Source organism: Blennius ocellaris, assembly GCF_963422515.1.
Source record: "Blennius ocellaris genome assembly, contig: SUPER_13_unloc_2, whole genome shotgun sequence".
NCBI classification, from domain to species: domain Eukaryota; kingdom Metazoa; phylum Chordata; class Actinopteri; order Blenniiformes; family Blenniidae; genus Blennius; species Blennius ocellaris.
The window spans coordinates 704,502-729,141 of record NW_027662312.1 but is presented as its reverse complement, the minus strand read 5'-3'; the positions used below and the strand labels follow the sequence as shown (position 1 = coordinate 729,141).

The 24,640-nt window shown below is 51.3% G+C and overlaps 1 protein-coding gene across 1 annotated transcript; it reads left to right on the top strand.

The window, feature by feature from the left end:
• Positions 1-40: 40 nt before the first annotated feature.
• On the top strand, positions 41-24,434 carry LOC308138909 (Golgi-specific brefeldin A-resistance guanine nucleotide exchange factor 1-like; the record flags this gene model as incomplete). The annotated part of the gene is given in 22 exon segments (XM_080521214.1): positions 41-58; positions 508-590; positions 1,169-1,405; positions 1,569-1,573; positions 1,576-1,661; positions 2,867-3,043; positions 4,026-4,090; positions 5,625-5,748; positions 5,967-6,038; positions 9,786-9,880; positions 10,123-10,276; positions 12,882-13,107; positions 13,564-13,721; positions 13,813-14,056; positions 14,377-14,585; positions 16,408-16,558; positions 16,782-16,912; positions 17,152-17,253; positions 19,653-19,766; positions 20,064-20,241; positions 20,344-20,535; positions 23,551-24,434. Coding segments are annotated over 22 exon segments (3,048 nt in total). The 3' UTR covers positions 23,778-24,434.
• Positions 24,435-24,640: the final 206 nt, after the last annotated feature.

The window sequence follows — 24,640 nt, the reverse complement described above, 5'->3', positions numbered from 1 at the left end:
GTTATTTCTGAGAGGGAAAGCTATGCTGGGCCTGGCTGACATGGGGAGGGAGCTCCAGGTGAGCTCAGGACTGCAGTGCCCCGCCCCCCCCCCCCCCCCCCCCCCCCCCCCCCCCCCCCCCCCCCCCCCCCCACACACACACACACACACTGAGAGGCCCCCAGGCCGTCACTCATCACCTCTGCTCCTGTTTATTTACGCCAGGTCTCCTCCTCTAAGCCTTGTTTTCCTAATGATGCCACTAAAGCGTATTAAGTGACACATGACAAGCATACTTTCACCTGAGGCCGTTTTAATTGTTGCCCCCGGTGCTCCGTTAACAAAGCGCTGGATGCCAGAGGCTTGGGTGTCTCTGCTAAGCTCCTGTGTGGAGAAGCACTGACGGACGTGTTGATAGTGGAAATGACTCCCCTTTGTCTCCTGAGCTCTTTAATACACTGACTGATTCCTAAGCTCACTCTTTTGTTTTCTTCTCTTTGTTTTTTTTTTTTTTTTTTTTTTTTACAGCAATTCAAGAAAAATCTAAAGGGGGTGAATGGAAACAAAGACTTTGACCAGGACATGTTGGAGGATATCTACAATGCTATCAAGTAAGCAGCAGTTGATCCGTGAGTCAGTAGAAAGCTGTGATCATCACTCAGTCATGATCTATGCTGTGTAGATCAGAGGCTTCTACATGTGAATGTAGAGTTCAGCAGGCTTCAGTCTCGAAACTCTTTTTAAGTGCAGGTGGATGATGTGATGTAACTTTTAGACCTCGATGTGTCATGACGCTGTTGAAACGTGGAGTCCTCTCAGTATCTCTGCTCCTCACTTGATGTCACACACACCTTATTATCAGGTTGATTTCGTGACTGTCTTTATTATTTATTTCTGTCTTTAGTTGGAGAATAACTTCAGAATAAGACTTTTTCCCCCCCCTTACTTTTCTGTGTTTTTAATGTAACTGTAATTGAAGTTGAGCTCGGTGCTGCGGTGTCGGACTGAAGCAGCCTGAATAGGACGGAGAAAGATGGCGTTAAAGATGGAGTTGAGCGGAGCGACTGTGGTTCTGTTCCAGTGAAGACAAAGATCCAATGAATCCGTGTGTCCGTAGTGGGATGTTTGATGACCCGCAGTGGGCCGGAGGCGTGATGCTGTCCCTGCCGCCTGCTCTGCTCCTCTGTAGGAACGAGGAGATCGTGATGCCCGACGAGCAGACGGGTTTGGTGAAGGAGAACTACGTCTGGAGCGTGCTGCTGCACCGCGGAGCCACCCCCCGAGGGCTCTTCCTCCACGTGCCGGCAGGCAGCTACGACCACGACCTGTTCTCCATGACGTGGGGTCCCACCATCGCAGCCCTCTCCTACGTCTTTGATAAGAGTCTGGACGACAACATCATCCAGAAGGCCATCGCGGGCTTCAGGTCAGCTCCTTACGACTGCCTCTCAATGCAGCGTCTCTCTGATAGTCCAGAACAACGTGTCACATGGCGGAAATGGTCCAAAGTAGTGGCTTGTTCCAGGTACAGCGGCAAGAATTGAAGGCTGTGTGACGTTAACGCCCTCTCTCTCCCTGTCTGCTTCCAGGAAGTGTGCATGATCGCAGCTCACTATGGCTTCAGTGACGTGTTTGATAATCTCATCATCTCCCTGTGCAAGTTCACCACTCTGAGCAGTGAGGTGAGGAGGAAACCCTTGTCCACACGGAGACGATGTCTCCCCCTGACCGGCTGCCATCATCAGGAATATGCTGTACAGCCATGGATCAAACTGCCATAGCTGGACTAAAACGAGTCCACACAAGTTTATTAGCCACTTTTTGGTTGACAAATTACAATGATAGTTCCAAACTGAGTGTACAACCAGGAGGAATCTATGCTAAGATGTTTCCATAGTTACTTTTGAGACTAAATACTGATGAAGAAAGTGGAGGGAGAAGCTCTGAATGTTTCAGTTAAAACACATGTGTTTGTATTGACTGTTTTAATGTCAGTGAGATCAATTAACATGAGCTTTAGTGTAAATCCACAGTGACAACAGCAGGAGACTATGTATCAATATCTTCATATAAAGAGCTTGAACTCGCTGGAACAATGACATTTTAATTCCCACAATTTACTTTAAGAAGGTCTGGTATGAAACTCTGCTCTACACTGTCTGAATGTTCATCGTCTGAGGCCAAACGTTTCTAGATCTGTTAATGTGGATGGGTGAGTCCTCCTTCAAATGTTGGTCCACATGTGGCTCAGACACTGTCTGAGGACTGAGCTGCTCACTGGGTGACACCAGGCTGACCTGGAGAAACCAGAGTTGTACTGCCCCCTGCTGGATTGTAGCTGGTAAAGCTTTGAGGAGGCCACATGCCCAGCTGTGGTTCTCTTTTAGAATAAAAATTGGGAATCCACTTTTGGCAAACCTACAACAGAAGAGAGCTGCGTTTCATAAACAGAATAGAAACAACTTTTTCCTGTAATTCAAGTGTAAACAGCTGTAATGATGCACAGGGAAGGTTTTCTTGCTAGTTGGATTATTCTAATCTCGTAGCTCTGCATGTATATGGTGTGTAACACCTGTCTAGCTATGCAGTAAAGCTTATTGTATGGTTGTATTTCTTTCTCCATTACACTTCCAATCAGTCTTAATAGGTGGAAACCAAATGATGGTGATTTTACCATCATTGCCTGCTGTGATGACCTGAAATCTGGTGGTGTGTGTGTGTGTGTGTGTGTGTGTGTGTGTGTGTGTGTGTGTGTGTGTGTGTGTGTGTGTGTGTGTGTGTGTGTGTGTGTGTGTGTGTGTGTGTGTGTGTGTGTGTGTGTGTGTGTGTGTGTGTGTGTGTGTGTGTGTGTGTGTGTGTGTGCGCGTGTGCGTGTGTGTTCCTGCAGTCTGTGGAGAATCTCCCCACTGTGTTCGGCAGCAACGTTAAAGCTCAGACAGCCGCCAAGACGGTGTTCGACCTGGCTCATCGCCATGGAAACATCCTGAGGGAAGGCTGGAAGAACATCATGGAGTCCATGCTGCAGCTCTTCAGGGCCGAACTGCTGCCCAAAGCCATGGTGGAGGTCAGGACGGCTCCCACACTCCTCTGAGCGCTCTGTATGGTCTGATCTCTGTGTCCTCTGATGATCACTGATGATCTCTGCTGATCACTGCTGATCACTACTGATCACTGATGATCTCTGATGATCTCTGCTGATCACTGCTGATCACTACTGATCACTGATGATCTCTGCTGATCACTACTGATCACTGCTGATCACTGCTGATCACTACTGATCACTGCTGATCACTACTGATCACTACTGATCACTGAGGATCTCTGATGATCACTGATGATCACTACTGATTACTGATGATCTCTACTGATCACTATTGATCACTGATGATCACTGCTGATCACTACTGATCACTGATGATCACTACTGATCACTGATGATCACTGCTGATCTCTGCTGATCACTGATGATCACTACTGATCACTGCTGATCTCTGATGATCACTGATGATCTCTACTGATCTCTGATGATCACTGATGATCTCTACTGATCACTGATGAGCTCTACTGATCACTGATGAGCTCTGATGATCACTGCTTATCTCTACTGATCACTGCTGATCTCTACTGATCACTGCTGATATCTACTGATCACTGCTGATCTCTACTGATCACTGCTGATATCTACTGATCACTGATTACCTCTACTGATCACTGATGATCTCTACTGATCACTGCTTATCTCTACCGATCACTGCTTATCTCTACCGATCACTGATGATCACTGATCATCTCTACTGATGACTGCTTATCTCTACTGATCACTGATGATCTCTACTGATCACTGATGATGACTGATGATCTCTACTGATCACTGATGATCTCTACTGATCACTGATGATGACTGATGATCTCTACTGATCACTGATGATCTCTACTGATCACTGATGATCTCTGCTGATCACGACTGATCTCTGCTGATCACTATTGCTGATCTCGCTCAACACTTATGATCACTGCTGATCTCTGCCTCATCACTCTTTTCTCAGGTGGAGGATTTTGTGGAGCCAAATGGGAAAATTTCTCTTCAGAGAGAAGAAACTCCTTCCAACCGGTAAGACCGTAGTTTCTACCACATCTCAAGAACAAAGCAGCAACTTGTTCATGTTTTATCTGGTGAACCAGTGGACGTGTTGACACCAGTGGACGTGTAGACACCAGTGGACGTGTTGACACCAGTGGACGTGTTGACACCAGTGGACGTGTCGACACCAGTAGACGTGTTGACACCAGTGGACGTGTTGACACCAGTGGATGTGTCGACACCAGTAGACGTGTTGACACCAGTGGACGTGTTGACACCAGTGGACGTGTTGACACCAGTGGACGTGTTGACACCAGTGGACGTGTCGACACCAGTAGACGTGTTGACACCAGTGGACGTGTTGACACCAGTGGACGTGTTGACACCAGTGGACGTGTTGACACCAGTGGACGTGTCGACACCAGTAGACGTGTCGACACCAGTAGACGTGTAGACACCAGTGGACGTGTTGACACCAGTGGACGTGTTGACACCAGTGGACGTGTTGACACCAGTGGACGTGTAGACACCAGTGGACGTGTTGACACCAGTAGACGTGTAGACACCAGTAGACGTGTAGACACCAGTAGACGTGTAGACACCAGTGGACGTGTAGACACCAGTGGACGTGTAGACACCAGTGGACGTGTAGACACCAGTGGACGTGTAGACACCAGTGGACGTGTTGACACCAGTAGACGTGTAGACACCAGTAGACGTGTAGACACAAGTAGACGTGTAGACACCAGTAGACGTGTCGACACCAGTGGACGTGTCGACACCAGTAGACGTGTCGACACCAGTAGACGTGTCGACACCAGTAGACGTGTAGACACCAGTGGACGTGTCGACACCAGTGGACGTGTCGACACCAGTAGACGTGTAGACACCAGTGGACGTGTAGACACCAGTGGACGTGTCGACACCAGTAGACGTGTCGAAACCAGTAGACGTGTTGACACCAGTAGACGTGTTGACACCAGTGGACGTGTTGACACCAGTGGACGTGTCGACACCAGTAGACGTGTAGACACCAGTAGACGTGTAGACACAAGTAGACGTGTAGACACCAGTAGACGTGTCGACACCAGTGGACGTGTCGACACCAGTAGACGTGTCGACACCAGTAGACGTGTCGACACCAGTAGACGTGTAGACACCAGTGGACGTGTCGACACCAGTGGACGTGTCGACACCAGTAGACGTGTAGACACCAGTGGACGTGTAGACACCAGTGGACGTGTCGACACCAGTAGACGTGTCGAAACCAGTAGACGTGTCGAAACCAGTAGACGTGTCGACACCAGTAGACGTGTTGACACCAGTGGACGTGTTGACACCAGTGGACGTGTCGACACCAGTAGACGTGTCGACACCAGTGGACGTGTCGACACCAGTGGACGTGTCGACACCAGTAGACGTGTCGACACCAGTGGACGTGTCGACACCAGTGGACGTGTCGACACCAGTAGACGTGTCGACACCAGTGGACGTGTCGACACCAGTGGACGTGTCGACACCAGTGGATGTGTTGACCGCCCTCACTGGTCCTTGTGCTCCTCAGTGGGGAGTCGGCGGTGTTGAGCTTCGTCAACTGGCTGACGCTGAGTGGAGCAGAGCAGTCTGGACTCAGAGGACCGTCCACAGAGAACCAGGAGGCCAAGCAGGCTGCTGTCCTCTGCATTAAGGTACAAACCCTCACATCCTCACATCCTTGTCTGTCCACACCACAGTGTAATATGTCTTCTTCACTTGATTTAAAATCAACTGACGTAAACTTCCTGTTTCGGTTCAGTTTCTGTCTACAGTTAGTAGAGTTGTGTTTCCATAGAAACAAAGAGATTTCCTGTGATCCAGTCTGAAGGTTCTCCCTGTGTTGAACACGTCATTGTGTCTGCTGTTGCAGCAATGTGACCCCGAGAAGCTGATCACGGAGAGTAAATTCCTGCAGCTGGAGTCTCTACAGGAGCTCATGAAGGTCAGTTTGATCACATGATCACTTTCTGCTGAGCTCAGTCTGATCCTGTGGACAGGTTCAACCCCCCCGGCCTCCGCTCATACTGCATTCATTTACTTTTTAACTTTTATTGGTTCTTTTCTGGCATGTGGGTTTTCAAACAATTCTGCAATCACATACGTAATCGGCACACACACACACACACACACACACGCACTCTCCTGATGTAAACTGTGCAGCTCTTGAACTGAGACTCTTAATGTTTTACAGTTTTTAATTTCGACATCTTACGCTGGAAGAAAATCTACAAAGTGGCTCATGACGGTCCCAGAACAAAACGTCTCGGTCAAATTGTTCTTTTAGTTAACATTCCTGAAAAGGGGTCGGAAGAAGTAAACTTATCAAATCATACCCCTTCTCCAACATTCAATAGTTATACTTGGTAATTATCTTAATGTTTTAAGAATAGTTGGTATTATATCTGTAAATATAATAAGAATGATATCTAATATATAAAAAACTATATATATACCGTATTTTCTGCCCTATAAGGCACCGGATTATAAGGCACACCTACATTGATTGACATAATTTACAACTTTGTTCATATATAAGGCGCACCGCCCTATAAGGCACATGGAATAGACCAGTGGTCATAACCTTTATAGCTCAAAGCCATTAGGTTACATTTTCCACTGATTCTAACACCCAGAGAGGTGCACACACTTTATTTTGATAGTCCTACCTGCAGCCTATGCCAGGAGGACACTACACACAAAACCTTCTTCACTGCTGGTTGACAACTTACAACTACCCGTAATAAACTAAACTACATGAACTAAGCAACAAAAACACAACACAACACAATTATTACCGACACCACAAACCAAATATAACCCCAATAATTGCATTTAAAACACCACAAACAGCTGCAATGAATTATGGGAGTTTCTATCGGCTGCACTGAGGAGCTCAGGTTGAATTTGTCGCTGCAAGGCATGATGTCCCATCATGCCTTGCAGCGACAAATTCATGTTTTGTGTTGTTGGAGGTTATTGTGGGTTGTTGTTGGGCTTGGTGTTGTGTTGATTGTGTTTATGTGTTTTTGTCCCCCAGTTTAGGGAGTCATTATTTCATGTAGTTTATTTTGGTTTGTTAGAATGTTGGTGTGCAACCATGAGTGATGAAGGTGTTGTGTGGAGTGTCGTCCGCTCTGAAGATCCGGTTGAGAAGTTAGAGTTGTCAAAATAAAAGCTTCTGGTTGTTCAGCTGGCAAATAGCAGTCTTGAGTAGAGCAAATCTTCCATATATAAGGCGCACCGGGTGATAAGGCGCACTGGCAGCTTTTGAGGAAATTTGAGGTATTTAGGTGCCTTATAGGGTGGAAAATACGGTATATATTTTTTATTTATTTATTTTTTTTTGTAATTGATTTCATTGTTTTTCCACTGAAGCTTGTAAAGGATATTTATTCAGGGAAAACCACGGAATGAGTGTCTACTCAACACACAGAATATTTAAATTAAAAAACGTATTTTTATGACGTCCTTTTATCTTTGTGTCAATGCTGTTTCTACCCAAGACTAGCAAAATAATAAAAACATAAATCAATTTATTAAAAAAACATCTATCCAGTGATGCTGGTAGCGTGTTAATTAATAGCGCGTTACTCTCGTAAAAGCACTTTTTTCAGTAACTAGTAATCTAACGCGTTACCGTATTTTCCGCCCTATAAGGCGCACCTAAATACCTCAAATTTTCTCAAAAGCTGCCAGTGCGCCTTATAGCCCGGTGCGCCTTATATATGGACGATTGTTCTACTCAAGACTGCTATTTCACAGCTGAACAACCAGAAGCTTTTATTTTGACAACTCTAAAATTGCAACCGGATCTTCAGAGCGGACCAGACTCCACACAACACCTTCATCACTCATGGTTGCACACCAACATTCTAACAAACCAAAATAAACTAGATGAAATAATGACTCCCTAAACTGGGGAACAAAAACACATAAACACAATCAACACAACACCAAGCCCAACAACAACCCACAATAACCTCCAACAACACAAAACATGAATTTGTCGCTGCAAGGCATGATGGGACATCATGCCTTGCAGCGACAAATTCAACCTGAGCTCCTCAGTGCAGCCGATAGAAACTCCCATAATTCATTGCAGCTGTTTGTGGTGTTTTAAATGCAATTATTGGGGGTTATATTTGGTTTGTGGTGTCGGTAATAATTGTGTTGTGTTGTGTTTTTGTTGCTTAGTTCATGTAGTTTAGTTTATTACTGGTAGTTGTAAGTTGTCAACCAGCAGTGAATAAGGTTTTGTGTGTAGTGTCCTCCTGGCATAGGCTGCAGGTAGGACTATCAAAATAAAGTGTGTGCACCTCTCTGGGTGTTAGAATCAGTGGAAAATGTAATCTAATATCTTTGAGCTGTAAAGGTTGCTGACCACTGGTCTACTCCATGCGCCTTATACGGCGGTGCGCCTTATATATGAATGAAGTTATAAATTATGTCAATTGATGTAGGTGCGCCTTATACACCGGTGCGCCTTATAGGGCGGGAAATACGGTACTATTTCTAAACCAGTAATCAGATTAAAGTTACTGGTCCAAGTCACTGTGTTGCTATCATAGTGTCCAGAAGGACCAGTTTCTTGTTTACAAAGCCGCTTTATTGTTAAACAGAACCATCCTCCTCCCAATAGAAACAGACGCTGCAGCTCATCTGCCCCGCCCCCTTCTCCACTCTCAGCCAATCACAGGCCAACTCGCTCTAACGGTGCGTTCAGGGAACACACAAGAATTGGAACCAACCATCGTCATCGATAAACCTTAACATTGCAATAAACCCCCTCTTTTTAAATCAATTAATCAATGACAGACTTTATTTATCCAGGAGGGGAAAATAACGTCTCATAGAGCAGGTAGTGCTAATAAATAAATAATGTAACAACATCTCTGGGTAAATAAATATCAGTAATAGTAAAATGTGATCATAAAAGCGTGAGTCAGATATAAATACAACAAAGAATGAAGGTCAAAGGTTAAATATGTATAAACAAGGTGCAGGAGGCAGGGTCAGCAGGTTTTATGTTCAGACGATGGGGGGTGGTGGCAGCTGCTGAAAGTAACTAAAAGTTGCTTGTAATCTAGCCTAGTTACTTTTAAATACAAGTAATCGGTGAAGTAACTAAGTTACCTTTTTAAAGTAGTAACTAGTAATCAGTAATCTGATTAGTTTTTTAAAGTAACTGTGGCAACACTGCATCTAACCTTAGTATGGGTTTAGTTTGCCACTTTGAGAATTTAAATCTTTGTAGAAACAAAGTTGTACATTTATTACTATTACATGAACAAAGTGGCAATAATATACTGTAACACACACACACACACACACACACACACACACACACACACACAACCATGAATTACGTCTGTGGTAAGTAAAGCTAATGACTTTCACTTTCTCAATCAGACGTCAGGAAACGTTTTAAAGTGTAACAACAAATTGAAAAAAAAGCAAATTAAAACACCTGCAGCAGACCTAAATTCTGATCGAATGTTTGTGGTTTCTATTTGTTGTTCTCCAACATTCTAAAAGCAACACAGACACAGTTTTCCTTTTGAAGGGATGCTTTAAGGTTTAATTCAAAAAGGGCTATTACTTTTCATGGTCACCATCTTGAGAATACAGTGTCGGTTACACCAGGACATAGTCACACATGTGACCCTGAACGCCCTGCTGCTCCACTCAGGCCCTGATATCCGTGAGTCCTGATGAAGAGACGTATGATGAAGAGGACGCTGCCTTCTGCCTGGAGATGCTGCTGCGGATTGTTCTGGAGAACCGGTACCAAGCTGCACTGTGACAACATCACCCCCGACTCTGCTGTCTGCAACACTGTGTAAACCGTGTGTGTGTGTGTGTGTGTGTGTGTGTGTGTGTGTGTGTGTGTGTGTGTGTGTGTGTGTGTGTGTGTGTGTGTGTGTGTGTGTGTGTGTGTGTGTGTGTGTGTGTGTGTGTGTGTGTGTGTGTGTGTGTGTGTGTGTGTGTGTGTGTGTGTGTGTGTGTGTGTGTGTGTGCGTGTGCAGGGACCGTGTGTCCTGTGTGTGGCAGACTGTGAGGGACCACCTCTGCCACCTCTGTGTTCACACTAATGAGAGCTGCTTCCTGGTGGAGAGAGCTGTGGTGGGACTGCTGCGACTCGCCATCCGCCTGCTGCGGCGAGAAGACATCAGCTCTCAGGTAACACACACACACACACACACACGCATGGGGTCTTTTCCACCAGAAAGAACCAGGTTCTAGTTCTGGTCCAGGTCCAGACTGAGCACCAGTTCTTTGTCTTTCCACCACCAAAGCCCCGCCCTATCGGGGGCTAAACGGGGGCTCAGCTGGCTTCACATCGTTGCTGGACCAGAGCAGGGTCTGTCACGTCATACTTTTAAACACAAGTAATCGGTGAAGTAACTAAGTTACCTTTTTAAAGTAGTAACTAGTAATCAGTAATCTGTTTAGTTTTTTAAAGTAACTGTGACTTATCTCTGGAGTCATCACTGCCTACGAGGGGGAGGAGACGCTGAACTGGCTTTCTGAAATCTACAGTTAACATCGACAAACATAAGAAACGCCAACAGAGCTCCTGGTTCCTGGTCCAAACCACTGGTACAGTCCGTCTCCTGGTTCCTGGACCAAACCACTGGTACAGTCCGTCTCCTGGTTCCTGGACCAAACCACTGTTACAGTCCGTCTCCTGGTTCCTGGACCAAACCACTGTTACAGTCCGTCTCCTGGTTCCTGGACCAAACCACTGGTACAGTCCGTCTCCTGGTTCCTGGACCAAACCACTGTTACAGTCCGTCTCCTGGTTCCTGGACCAAACCACTGTTACAGTCCGTCTCCTGGTTCCTGGACCAAACCACTGTTACAGTCCGTCTCCTGGTTCCTGGTCCAAACCACTGTTACAGTCCGTCTCCTGGTTCCTGGACCAAACCACTGTTACAGTCCGTCTCCTGGTTCCTGGACCAAACCACTGTTACAGTCCGTCTCCTGGTTCCTGGACCAAACCACTGTTACAGTCCGTCTCCTGGTTCCTGGACCAAACCACTGGTACAGTCCGTCTCCTGGTTCCTGGACCAAACCACTGTTACAGTCCGTCTCCTGGTTCCTGGTCCAAACCACTGTTACAGTCCGTCTCCTGGTTCCTGGACCAAACCACTGTTACAGTCCGTCTCCTGGTTCCTGGACCAGACCACTGTTACAGTCCGTCTCCTGGTTCCTGGTCCAAACCACTGTTACAGTCCGTCTCCTGGTTCCTGGACCAAACCACTGTTACAGTCCGTCTCCTGGTTCCTGGACCAGACCACTGTTACAGTCCGTCTCCTGGTTCCTGGACCAAACCACTGTTACAGTCCGTCTCCTGGTTCCTGGTCCAAACCACTGTTACAGTCCGTCTCCTGGTTCCTGGACCAAACCACTGTTACAGTCCGTCTCCTGGTTCCTGGTCCAAACCACTGTTACAGTCCGTCTCCTGGTTCCTGGACCAAACCACTGTTACAGTCCGTCTCCTGGTTCCTGGACCAAACCACTGTTACAGTCCGTCACCTGGTTCCTGGACCAAACCACTGTTACAGTCCGTCTCCTGGTTCCTGGACCAGACCACTGTTACAGTCCGTCTCCTGGTTCCTGGACCAGACCACTGTTACAGTCCGTCTCCTGGTTCCTGGACCAGACCACTGTTACAGTCCGTCTCCTGGTTCCTGGACCAAACCACTGTTACAGTCCGTCTCCTGGTTCCTGGACCAAACCACTGTTACAGTCCGTCTCCTGGTTCCTGGACCAAACCACTGTTACAGTCCATCTCCTGGTTCCTGGTCCAAACCACTGTTACAGTCCGTCTCCTGGTTCCTGGACCAAACCACTGTTACAGTCCGTCTCCTGGTTCCTGGACCAAACCACTGTTACAGTCCGTCTCCTGGTTCCTGGACCAAACCACTGTTACAGTCTGTCTCCTGGTTCCTGGTCCAAACCACTGGTACAGTCCGTCTCCTGGTTCCTGGACCAAACCACTGTTACAGTCCATCTCCTGGTTCCTGGACCAAACCACTGTTACAGTCCGTCTCCTGGTTCCTGGACCAAACCACTGGTACAGTCCGTCTCCTGGTTCCTGGACCAAACCACTGTTACAGTCCGTCTCCTGGTTCCTGGTCCAAACCACTGTTACAGTCCGTCTCCTGGTTCCTGGACCAAACCACTGTTACAGTCCATCTCCTGGTTCCTGGTCCAAACCACTGTTACAGTCCGTCTCCTGGTTCCTGGACCAAACCACTGGTACAGTCCGTCTCCTGGTTCCTGGACCAAACCACTGTTACAGTCCGTCTCCTGGTTCCTGGTCCAAACCACTGTTACAGTCCGTCTCCTGGTTCCTGGACCAAACCACTGTTACAGTCCGTCTCCTGGTTCCTGGTCCAAACCACTGTTACAGTCCGTCTCCTGGTTCCTGGACCAAACCACTGTTACAGTCCGTCTCCTGGTTCCTGGACCAGACCACTGTTACAGTCCGTCTCCTGGTTCCTGGACCCTGCCGGCACTACTTTGGTGGAATCAGTGACGTACCGACGTGGCTCTACTGCCTCCTGACTATGGAAACACAAACCAGTTCTTTGGAGCTCCTCATGAAGAACCTAACTAGAACCTGGTTCTCCCTGGTGGAGGAGCCTTCAGTGTGAGGGGGGAGTGCAGACACTCCACTCTGCACTGAAGACCTCTGCCCTGTGGAGACGTGTCATTAGAAGTGGTGAAGAGTCTGGTCCACTGCACTGTTCAGATGGAGATCTCCTCTGTCCCTCAGGTGCTCCTCTCCCTGCGCCTCCTCCTGATGATGAAGCCTCATGTCCTGGCCCGGGTCAGCAGGGAGGTGGCCTACGGCCTCCACGAGCTGCTGAAGACCAACGCAGCCAACATCCACTGCACGGACGACTGGTACACACTCTTCTCCCTGCTGGAGTGCATTGGAGCGGGAATCAAACCTCCGGCCTCCTTCAGGCTGGCCTCGTCCTCCGTCGACCACGACACAGGTCACTGTCCGTCTCTGCACCCCTCAATCAGTCTGTAGCTCCTCTCATGATGGCATCAGTGGTCTTTATGATCTTGATCAGCTTCAGCACCAATAAATTGCTGATAGCGATTACGTTTAAGCACATGTCACATGCATAGACAGCAAGATGAAAACATTTCACTGCTCACAGAGGAAACAACATAGTGAGTTTGTTTACAAGGGAAGTGTTTGTTGTAAAATGTCCTGCCTGGTTATTTCCATCTCCTCCTGAGCGAGGACACACTCCGCTGTGCTGGAGATGTTGTGGTGTGTGTGATCAGCCGTCATTACACCTTGTTTTTCCTCAACAATTCTACTTGTCTGCGGGCCCCTCCATTCTCTTATGGGGAGGTGAGCCCGTCCTGGTGTGACCAACCAGCAGGTGTTGATGGTGTGTGTGTGTGTGGTGTGTGTGTGTGTGTGTGTGTGTGTGCAGGAGCTCAGTCAGACAGCGAGCTGACCTCTCATCATCCCAGCGAGCTGAACCTGGACCGAGGATACACCTCCGACTCCGAGGTCTACACCGAGCACAGCAAGGCCAAGATCCCCCGGTCCACCACCGAGCTGGACGTAGCGAGCAGTGGATGGCTCGTGGTCAGAGCACGCACACACACACACACACACTGTCACACACACACACTCCTCCATGTGCGTTAAAGTTTCGCTGGCTGCTGCTGTGTTCCAGGTGGGGAAGGATGACCTGGAGACCGGCAGGAGCCCGGCGGTGAAGGCCCAGCTGAACCACCCGCTGGTGAACCAGTACAGTCTGACCCTGGGTCAGGACCTGGGCCAGCACGACACCAAGTCCCTCATCAAGTGTGTGGAGACGCTGTCCTTCATCGTCAGAGACGCAGCACACGTCACCCCGGACAACTTTGAGCTGTGCGTCCGGGCCATACGGGTGTTTGTGGAGGCCAGCCTCAACGGGGGTGAGACTCACACACACACACACACACACACACACACACACACACACACACACACACACACACACACACACACACACACACACACACCATCCTATTTCTGGGGTGAAGGGTACGGCCACATCACGGCGCTCCAGGGAACCGATGTGGGTCAAGGGTCAGCAGTGACCAGTCTGCAGTGGGCATCGAACCGGTGATCCCCCGACCCTACATCCACCTCTTGAACCTTCAGACCATCTTGTGCTGAAACAGTGGAGCGACGTGGCGTTTTGGGCTCTTCTCGGATCACTTGACTGCCGTCTTACTGTGACTTCTTCTTGAAGGCTACCGGAACCACGACAAGAAGAAGAGCCACAAGTACGACCCATCCAAGTCTCGCACCAGGAAGAAGGCGGGGGGGCGGGAGAAGGACGGCGGCGGCAGTGCGAGGCGAGGCGGCAGCAGAGCGTCCAGCCAGCGGCTGTCCCGCGCCCACAGTGACGACGAGGAGGACGAAGGTGTCCCAGCCAGCTACCACACGGTGTCATTACAGGTTAGTCAGGACGTAAGTACAACAGCCCTCTTTACCCTTCTACCCTCACCCAAAGCCTCACGGAGGAACAGCTGAGCTGAGCTGTTCCACCGCGTTCATCATCCGAGCCTCAGAACATGGTGGAACAGCTCTGAGCTCAGGTTCAACTTTCTCATTGTGAACAGCAGCGTCCAGCTCCTGCTGAAGCTCCTCCTCCTCCTGGGAGGAGGAGGAGCTCCTCATTGAAAGACCGCATGTCGTGTCGCGCCCCATTTCAATGAACCAGTTAACAAAGCAACCAGTGAGCAAAGCGTTGCATGGAAACAACAATGGAGGATTTACAGCCCAGGAAATAATTAAACATTGAGGGCCAGTCCAGTCACGGCCAATCAGCAGTTGCTGCTCCTCCTCACAGACCCGTTCCTCAGTGCAAGGTCCCTGAACGGAGAGGTGGCGGAGAGTCCTAGCCGGTGGTCACAGTTTGTTTCCGTACCATCCACAACTTTTTCAGTAAAAACCCGCCACGCTCCCGCACAAGTCTCTGTTTGCATTTAAAGAGGGAGGCGGAGATTTACCTCACAATTAGACATGGGATTTTTTTTCCCCCAACGATTCTGATGGGCTATCGGCTTCATGCTTCCCGTTACACTGCCCCCTACAGGTGGATATGCAGGTCTGTGTTAATGAGAATTATTTTGTAAACAGAGGGGAAATATCTGTCTTTGTAAAAACCTTGGTATGTTTGAACGTGGCCTCTGAGCAGCAAGGATTCAAAAACAACGAAAGGTGGTGAGGAGCCATCAGAGGGAATGTCTGCAGGATAATGGCAGCTGATCTCCTGCACTTAATCCCCTGCAGCTGATCTCCTGCAGCTGATCTCCTGCACTTAATCCCCTGCAGCTGATCTCCTGCACTTAATCCCCTGCAGCTGATCTCCTGCACTTAATCCCCTGCAGCTGATCTCCTGCAGCTGATCTCCTGTACTTAATCCCCTGCAGCTGATCTCCTGCACTTAATCCCCTGCAGCTGATATCCTGCAGCTGATCTCCTGCACTTAATCCCCTGCAGCTGATCTCCTGCAGCTGATCTCCTGCACTTAATCCCCTGCAGCTGATCTCCTGCACTTAATCCCCTGCAGCTGATATCCTGCAGCTGATCTCCTGTACTTAATCCCCTGCAGCTGATCTCCTGTACTTAATCCCCTGCAGCTGATCTCCTGCAGCTGATCTCCTGTACTTAATCCCCTGCAGCTGATCTCCTGTACTTGATCTCCTGCACTTAATCCCCTGCAGCTGATCTCCAGCAGCTGATCTCCTGCACGCAATCCCCTGAAGCTGATCTCCTGCAGCTGATCTCCTACAGCTGATCTCCTACAGCTAGGGCTCCATGTACAAATGGTACGGTCATACAAAAGTCTGGTGTACGTTGTTTGCACCGAAGTGAGCGTTGAAATGTGCAGTGCCTCACGCCAACCTCCTGTGTGGCGAACACGCGTTTCTACAGCTGTTCAGGCTTTGGCGACATCTAGAGGCGAAGGCCGACATGCATCCAGGTGAGCCACAGTGATGCACTGGGCAACATCAAGGAGCAGTTTGCAACATAACGTGAACTTCTACTCACATTAAGATTGAAGGTGTTTGGTGATTGGCTGCTACCAGACCACTGAACCCTGAACGTGGGCCCAGACTGCTGGGAGCCCTTTCTATACTAAAACCTGCACCTTCAGTGGCTCAGACCGGGACCAGGACCCTAGTGGGTCAGACCAGGACCAGGAGCCTAGTGGGTCAGACCAGGATGTGCTCAGCCGTTGGCTCCATGTTAATGCTGGTGTTTGTGGCCTCAGCTCTTAGACCTGATGCACACCCTGCACACCCGCGCCGCCAGCATCTACAGCTCCTGGGCCGAGGAGCAGCGCCACCTGGAGGCCTCCGGCAGGAAGATCGAGGCTGATTCTCAGACTCTGTGGACGAGCTGCTGGTGTCCCCTGCTGCAAGGTAGAACCCCCCCCCCCCCCCCCCCTCCCCCCCCAACAGCACAGACAGTGGTACAGTCCATTACATCTCTGAGCAGCTCCAATATAAACACAGACACACATCGTGAGGAAACACCTGATTACTTTTTAAATACAAATATGACATTTTGTTAGCGGGTCAACTATTTAATTCTCTACGCAAACAGTTGAGCTGCGGTTAACGAGTGTGTTCCCGTCGTGTCCAGGCATCGCCTGGCTCTGCTGTGACGCCCGGCGGCAGGTCCGCATGCAGGCCCTCACCTACCTGCAGAGGGCGCTGCTCGTCCACGACCTGCAGACACTGGACGCCACTGAGTGGGAGTCGTGCTTCAACAAGGTGCGCAAATGACTTTCAACTGGCCACACACCAAACTGTCTCCTACTAAATCAAGTGTTACGTTGTGTGTGTGTGTGTGTGTGTGTGTGTGTGTGTGTGTGTGTGTGTGTGTGTGTGTGTGTGTGTGTGTGTGTGTGTGTGTGTGTGTGTGTGTGTGTGTGTGTGTGTGTGTGTGTGTGTGTGTGTGTGTGTGTGTGTGTGTGTGTGTGTGTGTGTGTGTGTGTGTGTGTGTGAGACAGGTGCTCTTCCCGTTGCTGACAAAGCTGCTGGATAGCATCAGTCCAGCAGATGTTGGAGGGATGGAGGAGACCAGGATGAGAGCCTGCACACTGCTGTCAAAGGTTGGTACACACACACACACACACAGTTTGTGAAAATGTTCACTCTTCAAGCTTGGACATTATGGTGTCCCCCAGGGGACTGTGCTGGGACCTAAACTATTGATTCTTTATTTAAATGACATCTGTAAAATCTCTGAAATACTTCTCAGTAATGAAATGAGTGAGTGGTTGGTGGTGGTCAGAGGGTGAGAGAGTGAGAGAGAGTGGTTAGTGGTGGTCAGAGGGTGAGAGAGTGAGAGAGAGTGGTTGGTGGTGGTCAGAGGGTGAGAGAGGGAGAGAGAGTGGTTGGTGGTGGTCAGAGGGTGAGAGAGGGAGAGAGAGTGGTTGGTGGTGGTCAGAGGGTGAGAGAGGGAGAGAGAGTGGTTGGTGGTGGTCAGAGGGTGAGAGAGGGAGAGAGAGTGGTTGGTGGTGGTCAGAGGGTGAGAGAGTGAGAGAGAGTGGTTGTTGGTGGTCAGAGGGTGAGAGAGTGAGAGAGAGTGGTTGGTGGTGGTCAGAGGGTGAGAGAGTGAGAGAGAGTGGTTGGTGGTGGTCAGAGGGTGAGAGAGGGAGAGAGAGTGGTTGGTGGTGGTCAGAGGGTGAGAGAGGGAGAGAGAGTGGTTGGTGGTGGTCAGAGGGTGAGAGAGAGTGGTTGGTGGTGGTCAGAGGGTGAGAGTGAGAGAGTGGTTGGTGGTGGTCAGAGGGTGAGAGTGAGAGAGAGTGGTTGTTGGTGGTCAGAGGGTGAGAGAGTGAGAGAGAGTGGTTGGTGGTGGTCAGAGGGTGAGAGAGTGAGAGAGAGTGGTTAGTGGTGGTCAGAGGGTGAGAGAGTGAGAGAGAGTGGTTGGTGGTGGTCAGAGGGTGAGAGAGTGAGAGAGAGTGGTTGTTGGTGGTCAGAGGGTGAGAGAGTGAGAGAGAGTGGTTGGTGGTGGTCAGAGGGTGAGAGAGTGAGAGAGAGTGGTTGGTGGTGGTCAGAGGGTGAGAGAGTGAGAGAGAGTGGTTGTGGTGGTCAGAGGGTGAGAGAGTGAGAGAGAGAGAGTGGTTGGTGGTGGTCAGAGGGTGAGAGAGTGAGAGAGTGGTTGGTGGTGGTCAGAGGGTGAGAGAGAGTGGTTGGTGGTGGTCAGAGGGTGAGAGAGTGAGAGACAGTGGTTGGAGGTGGTCAGAGGGTGAGAGTGAGAGAGAGTGGTTGGTGGTGGTCAGAGAGTGAGAGAGTGAGAGAGAGTGGTTGGTGGTGGTCAGAGGGTGATAGAGTGAGAGAGAGTGGTTGGTGGTGGTCAGAGGGTGAGAGAGTGAGAGAGAGTGGTTGGTGGTGGTGAGAGAGTGAGAGTGAGTGGTTGGTGATGGTCAGAGGGTGAGAGAGTGGTAGTGGTAGACCTCAGGTAGTGACCCTCAGGTAGTGACCACATGTAGTGACCACAAGTAGTGACCACAGGAAGTGACCACATGGAGTGACCTCAGGTAGTGACCACAGGAAGTGACCACAGGTGGTGACCACAGGAAGTGACCACATGTAGTGACCACAGGTGGTGACCCTCAGGTAGTGACCACAGGAAGTGACCACAGAAATGACCACATGTAGTGACCCTCAGGTAGTGACCACAGGAAGTGACCCTCAGGTAGTGACCCTCAGGTAGTGACCACAGGTAGTGACCACAGGAATGACCTCAGGTAGTGACCACAGGTAGTGACCCTCAGGTAGTGACCACAGGAAGTGACCCTCAGGTAGTGACCACAGGTAGTGACCACAGGAATGACCTCAGGTAGTGACCACAGGTAGTGACCTCAGGTAGTGACCACAGGAATGACCTCAGGTAGTGACCACAGGTAGTGACCACATGTAGTGACCACAGGTAGTGACCACAGGAATGACCTCAGGTAGTGACCACAGGTAGTGACCTCAGGTAGTGACCACAGGAATGACCTCAGGTAGTGACCACATGTAGTGACCACAGGTAGTGACCACAGGAATGACCTCAGGTAGTGACCACAGGTAGTGACCACAGGTAGTGACCACAGGAATGACCTCAGGTAGTGACCACAGGTAGTGACCTCAGGTAGTGACCACAGGTAGTGACCACAGGAATGACCTCAGGTAGTGACCACAGGAATGACCTCAGGTAGTGACCCTCAGGTAGTGACCACAGGTAGTGACCACAGGAATGACCTCAGGTAGTGACCACAGGAATTACCTCAGGTAGTGACCCTCAGGTAGTGACCACAGGTAGTGACCACAGGAATGACCTCAGGTAGTGACCCTCAGGTAGTGACCCTCAGGTAGTGACCACAGGTAGTGACCACAGGAATGACCTCAGGTAGTGACCACAGGAATGACCACAAGTAGTGACCCTCAGGTAGTGACCACAGGAAGTGACCCTCAGGTAGTGACCACAGGAAGTGACCAGCTGCTCCTCTGGTTTCCTCCTCAGGTTTTCCTCCAGCATCTTTCTCCTCTGCTGTCACTGCCCACCTTCGCTGCCCTCTGGCTCACCATCCTGGACTTCATGGACAAGTACATGCATGCTGGGTCCAGTGACCTGCTGGTGAGACACACACACACACACACACACACACACACACACACACACACACACACACACACACACACACACACAAGAGAAAAGTTGACGCCTGGAAAATGAAAGCTGTTAAAACATGTAGAATAATTATTAATAATAATAATTGTGTGTGTGTGTGTGTGTGTGTGTGTGTGTGTGTGTGTGTGTGTGTGTGTGTGTGTGTGTGTGTGTGTGTGTGTGTGTGTGTGTGTGTGTGTGTGTGTGTGTGTGTGTGTGTGTGTGTGTGTGTGTGTGTGTGTGTGTGTGTGTGTGTGTGTGCAGCTGGAGGCCATCCCAGAGTCTCTGAAGAACATGCTGCTGGTCATGGACACTGCAGGAATCTTCCACAGCGCCGACTCCAGGACAGGATACTCTGACCTGTGGGAGATCACCTGGGAGAGGATCGTGTGCTTCCTGCCTCACCTGAGGGAGGAGCTGTTCAAGCAGACTGTCATATCGGGTACACACACACACACACACACACACACACACACACACACACACACACACTAGTTTTCAGTCGTGTGGTTCAGACTGGTCACGTGTCTCATGTCACCTATAGATCCTGCACCCAGTCCTCCAGCAGAACCTGTGCATCCTGCAGCGCCGGCCGGCCGACCTCCTTCCCCCCCGGAGTCTCCTCCTTCTGCCCAGCCCCCCTCCCCCTCCCCCTGCCCCTCCCCCATCCCAGCAGAGGCTCCGCCCACCAGTAGGCCTGCAACTCCTGAGGAACCTCAACTGACCCGAATCAACGGTGAGAACATGACATGTCACTACTGACGGTGACAGACCGTCACTACTGACCGTCACTACTGACCGTCACCACCGACCGACACCACCGACCGTCACCACAGACCGTCACCACCGTCACCGTCACCACAGACCATCACCACCGACCGTCACCATCACCACAGACCGTCACCACAGACCGTCACCACAGACCGTCACCACAGACCGTCACCACCGACCGTCACCACCGACCGTCACCGTCACCACAGACCGTCACCACAGACCGTCACCACCGGCCGTCACCACAGACTGTCACCACCGACCGTCACCGTCACCACCGACCGACACCACCGACCGTCACCACCGACCGTCACCACAGACCGTCACCACCGACCGTCACCACCGACCGTCACCACCGACCGTCACCGTCACCACAGACCGTCACCACAGACCGTCACCACCGGCCGTCACCACAGACTGTCACCACCGACCGTCACCGTCACCACCGACCGACACCACCGACCGTCACCACCGACCGTCACCACAGACCGTCACCACCGACCGTCACCACCGACCGTCACCACAGACCGTCACCACAGACCGTCACCACAGACCGACACCACCGACCGTCACCACCGACCGTCACCACAGACCGACACCACCGACCGTCACCACCGGCCGTCACCGTCACCACAGACCTTCACCACAGACCTTCACCACAGACCGACACCACCAACCGTCACCGTCACCACAGACCGTCACCACCGACCGTCACCGTCACCACAGACCGTCACCACAGACCGTCACCACCGGCCGTCACCACAGACTGTCACCACCGACCGTCACCGTCACCACCGACCGACACCACCGACCGTCACCACCGACCGTCACCACAGACCGTCACCACCGACCGTCACCACCGACCGTCACCACAGACCGTCACCACAGACCGTCACCACAGACCGACACCACCGACCGTCACCACCGACCGTCACCACAGACCGACACCACCGACCGTCACCACCGGCCGTCACCGTCACCACAGACCTTCACCACAGACCTTCACCACAGACCGACACCACCAACCGTCACCGTCACCACAGACCGACACCACCGACCGTCACCACCGACCGTCACCACCGACCGTCACCACCGACCGTCACCACCGACCGTCACCACAGACCGTCACCACAGACCGTCACCACCGACCGTCACCACAGACCGTCACCACAGACCGTCACCACAGACCGTCACCACAGACCGTCACCACCGACCGACACCACCGACCGTCACCACCGACGGTCACCACCGACGGTCACCACCGACCGTCACCACCGACCGTCACCACAGACAGTCACCACAGACAGTCACCACAGACCGTCACCACAGACCGACACCACCGACCGTCACCACCGACCGTCACCACCGACCGACACCACCGACCGACACCACCGACCGTCACCACAGACCGTCACCACCGACCGTCACCACCGACCGACACCACAGACCGACACCACCGACCGTCACCACAGACCGTCACCACCGACCGTCACCACCGACCGTCACCACCGACCGACACCACAGACCGACACCACAGACCGACACCACAGACCGTCACCACCGACCGTCACCACCGACCGACACCACAGACCGACACCACCGACCGACACCACCGACCGACACCACCGACCGTCACCACAGACTGACACCACCGACCGTCACCACCGACCGTCACCACCGACCGTCACCACCGACCGTCACCACCGACCGTCACCACCGACCGACACCACCGACCGACACCACAGACCGACACCACCGACCGTCACCACCGACCGTCACCACCGACCGACACCACAGACCGACACCACCGACCGTCACCACAGACTGACACCACCGACCGTCACCACCGACCGTCACCACCGACCGTCACCACCGACCGTCACCACCGACCGTCACCACCGACCGACACCACCGACCGACACCACAGACCGACACCACCGACCGTCACCACCGACCGTCACCACCGACCGACACCACAGACCGTCACCACAGACCGTCACCACAGACCGTCACCACAGACCGACACCACCGACCGTCACCACAGACCGACACCACCGGCCGTCACCACCGACCGACACCACAGACCGACACCACAGACCGACACCACAGACCGACACCACAGACCGTCACCACCGACCGTCACCACCGACCGTCACCACCGACCGTCACCACAGACCGTCACCACAGACCGTCACCACAGACCGACACCACAGACCGACACCACCGACCGACACCACCGGCCGTCACCACCGGCCGTCACCACAGACCGTCACCACAGACCGACACCACAGACCGACACCACCGACCGACACCACCGGCCGTCACCACCGACCGACACCACCGACCGACACCACCGACCGTCACCACAGACCGACACCACCGACCGTCACCACAGACCGTCACCACAGACTGTCACCACAGACCGTCACCACCGACCGTCACCACAGACCGACACCACAGACTGTCACCACCGACCGTCACCACCGACCGTCACCACAGACCGACACCACAGACTGTCACCACAGACCGACACCACAGACTGTCACCACCGACCGTCACCACAGACCGTCACCACAGACCGTCACCACCGACCGTCTGGTCTAATATCAATGTCTGTACCTGGACAAAGGCTTTAATGAGATCAAACTGAGGAGACGACGAGCTGATCTTCTAGTTTTCTGTCCCCAGAAGTGAGTCGGTGCCTCTGCAGCCTGTAGAGGGCAGTACTGAGCACTGGTTGTTCTGACTGGAAGAACAAATCGAAATAAGCTTTAATTCTACATTAAATTAGGAAGTTTGTCACACTAACTAGTTTATACCAGGATGTAAGTGATCAAGCACACCAGAGTAACCAGCTTCATCCAGACTGACCACTTTAATCCAGGTTTAACCAGGATAACTCGGACTGACCAGGTTAGTTAATGTGCTGCTGGGAGAGATTGTGGATTAGTAATCTGACTCTTGTGTGTCTCCTGTGTAGGATCGGACTTCTCCCCCCCAGCCACCCCGCCAGGACCTCTGACCACGTCCCCCACCCAGGGGGTGCCCTCCCCCCTCATCCTGCAGCCCCTGGCCTCCCCCCTCCAGGTGGGGGTCCCTCCCATGTCCCTGCCCATCATCCTCAATCCCGCCCTGATCGAGGCCACCTCCCCCGTGCCCCTGCTGCCCGGCCCCCGACCCACCAGCCCCTCTGACCAGGTCCAGTAGAAGCTCCCATCATGCTCTCTGTTCATCAGCGGCTTCTCACCAGACCACCACCTCCTGTCCAGTGTCCTCCTTCCTCCTCGGACCCCCTGGACCAACTGGGAGCGTGAAACCGTCTCCACTGGCGTCACATCAAAAGTAAAAGAAGAGTTTGACCCGGACATTTGGTTCTGGGACCGTCGTGAGACACTTCTCTGCCATCGGAAGACGTCAAAGTTAAAAACTGTAAAACATGAAGAGTCTCAGTTCAACAGCTGCACAGTTTACATCAGGTCTGTCTGTCTGTCTGTCTGTCTGTCTGTCTGTCTGTCTGTCTGTCTGTCTGTCTGTCTGTCTGTCTGTCTGTCTGTCTGTCTGTCTGTCTGATTGATTCAGTGTAAAGTGGAGCAGTGGCATCACTCCTCGTATATATAATTTATTGTGTGTGTGTGTGTGTGTGTGTGTGTGTGTGTGTGTGTGTGTGTGTGTGTGTGTGTGTGTGTGTGTGTGTGTGTGTGTGTGTGTGTGTGTGTGTGTGTGTGTGTGTGTGTGTGTGTGTGTGTGTGTGTGTGTGTGTGTGTGTGTGTGTGTGTCATGGAGCTGTGTGTGTACTTGTACAGATCTCTTCAGTGTTTTCCAGAGCAGGTTGATACTTGAACAGGAAGTGACATGAATATAACGTGTACATATTATATATAATAAATCTATAAATGAAAGCTAATGTACTTTTTACTATGTAATAAATCTGATGGAAACAGTTTTGAGGAAGTTTTGTGTGTTTTTCAAAGAGCAGCTGAATCTCTCACACACAGTGTTCATTGTGTGTGTGTGTGTGTGTGTGTGTGTGTGTGTGTGTGTGTGTGTGTGTGTGTGTGTGTGTGTGTGTG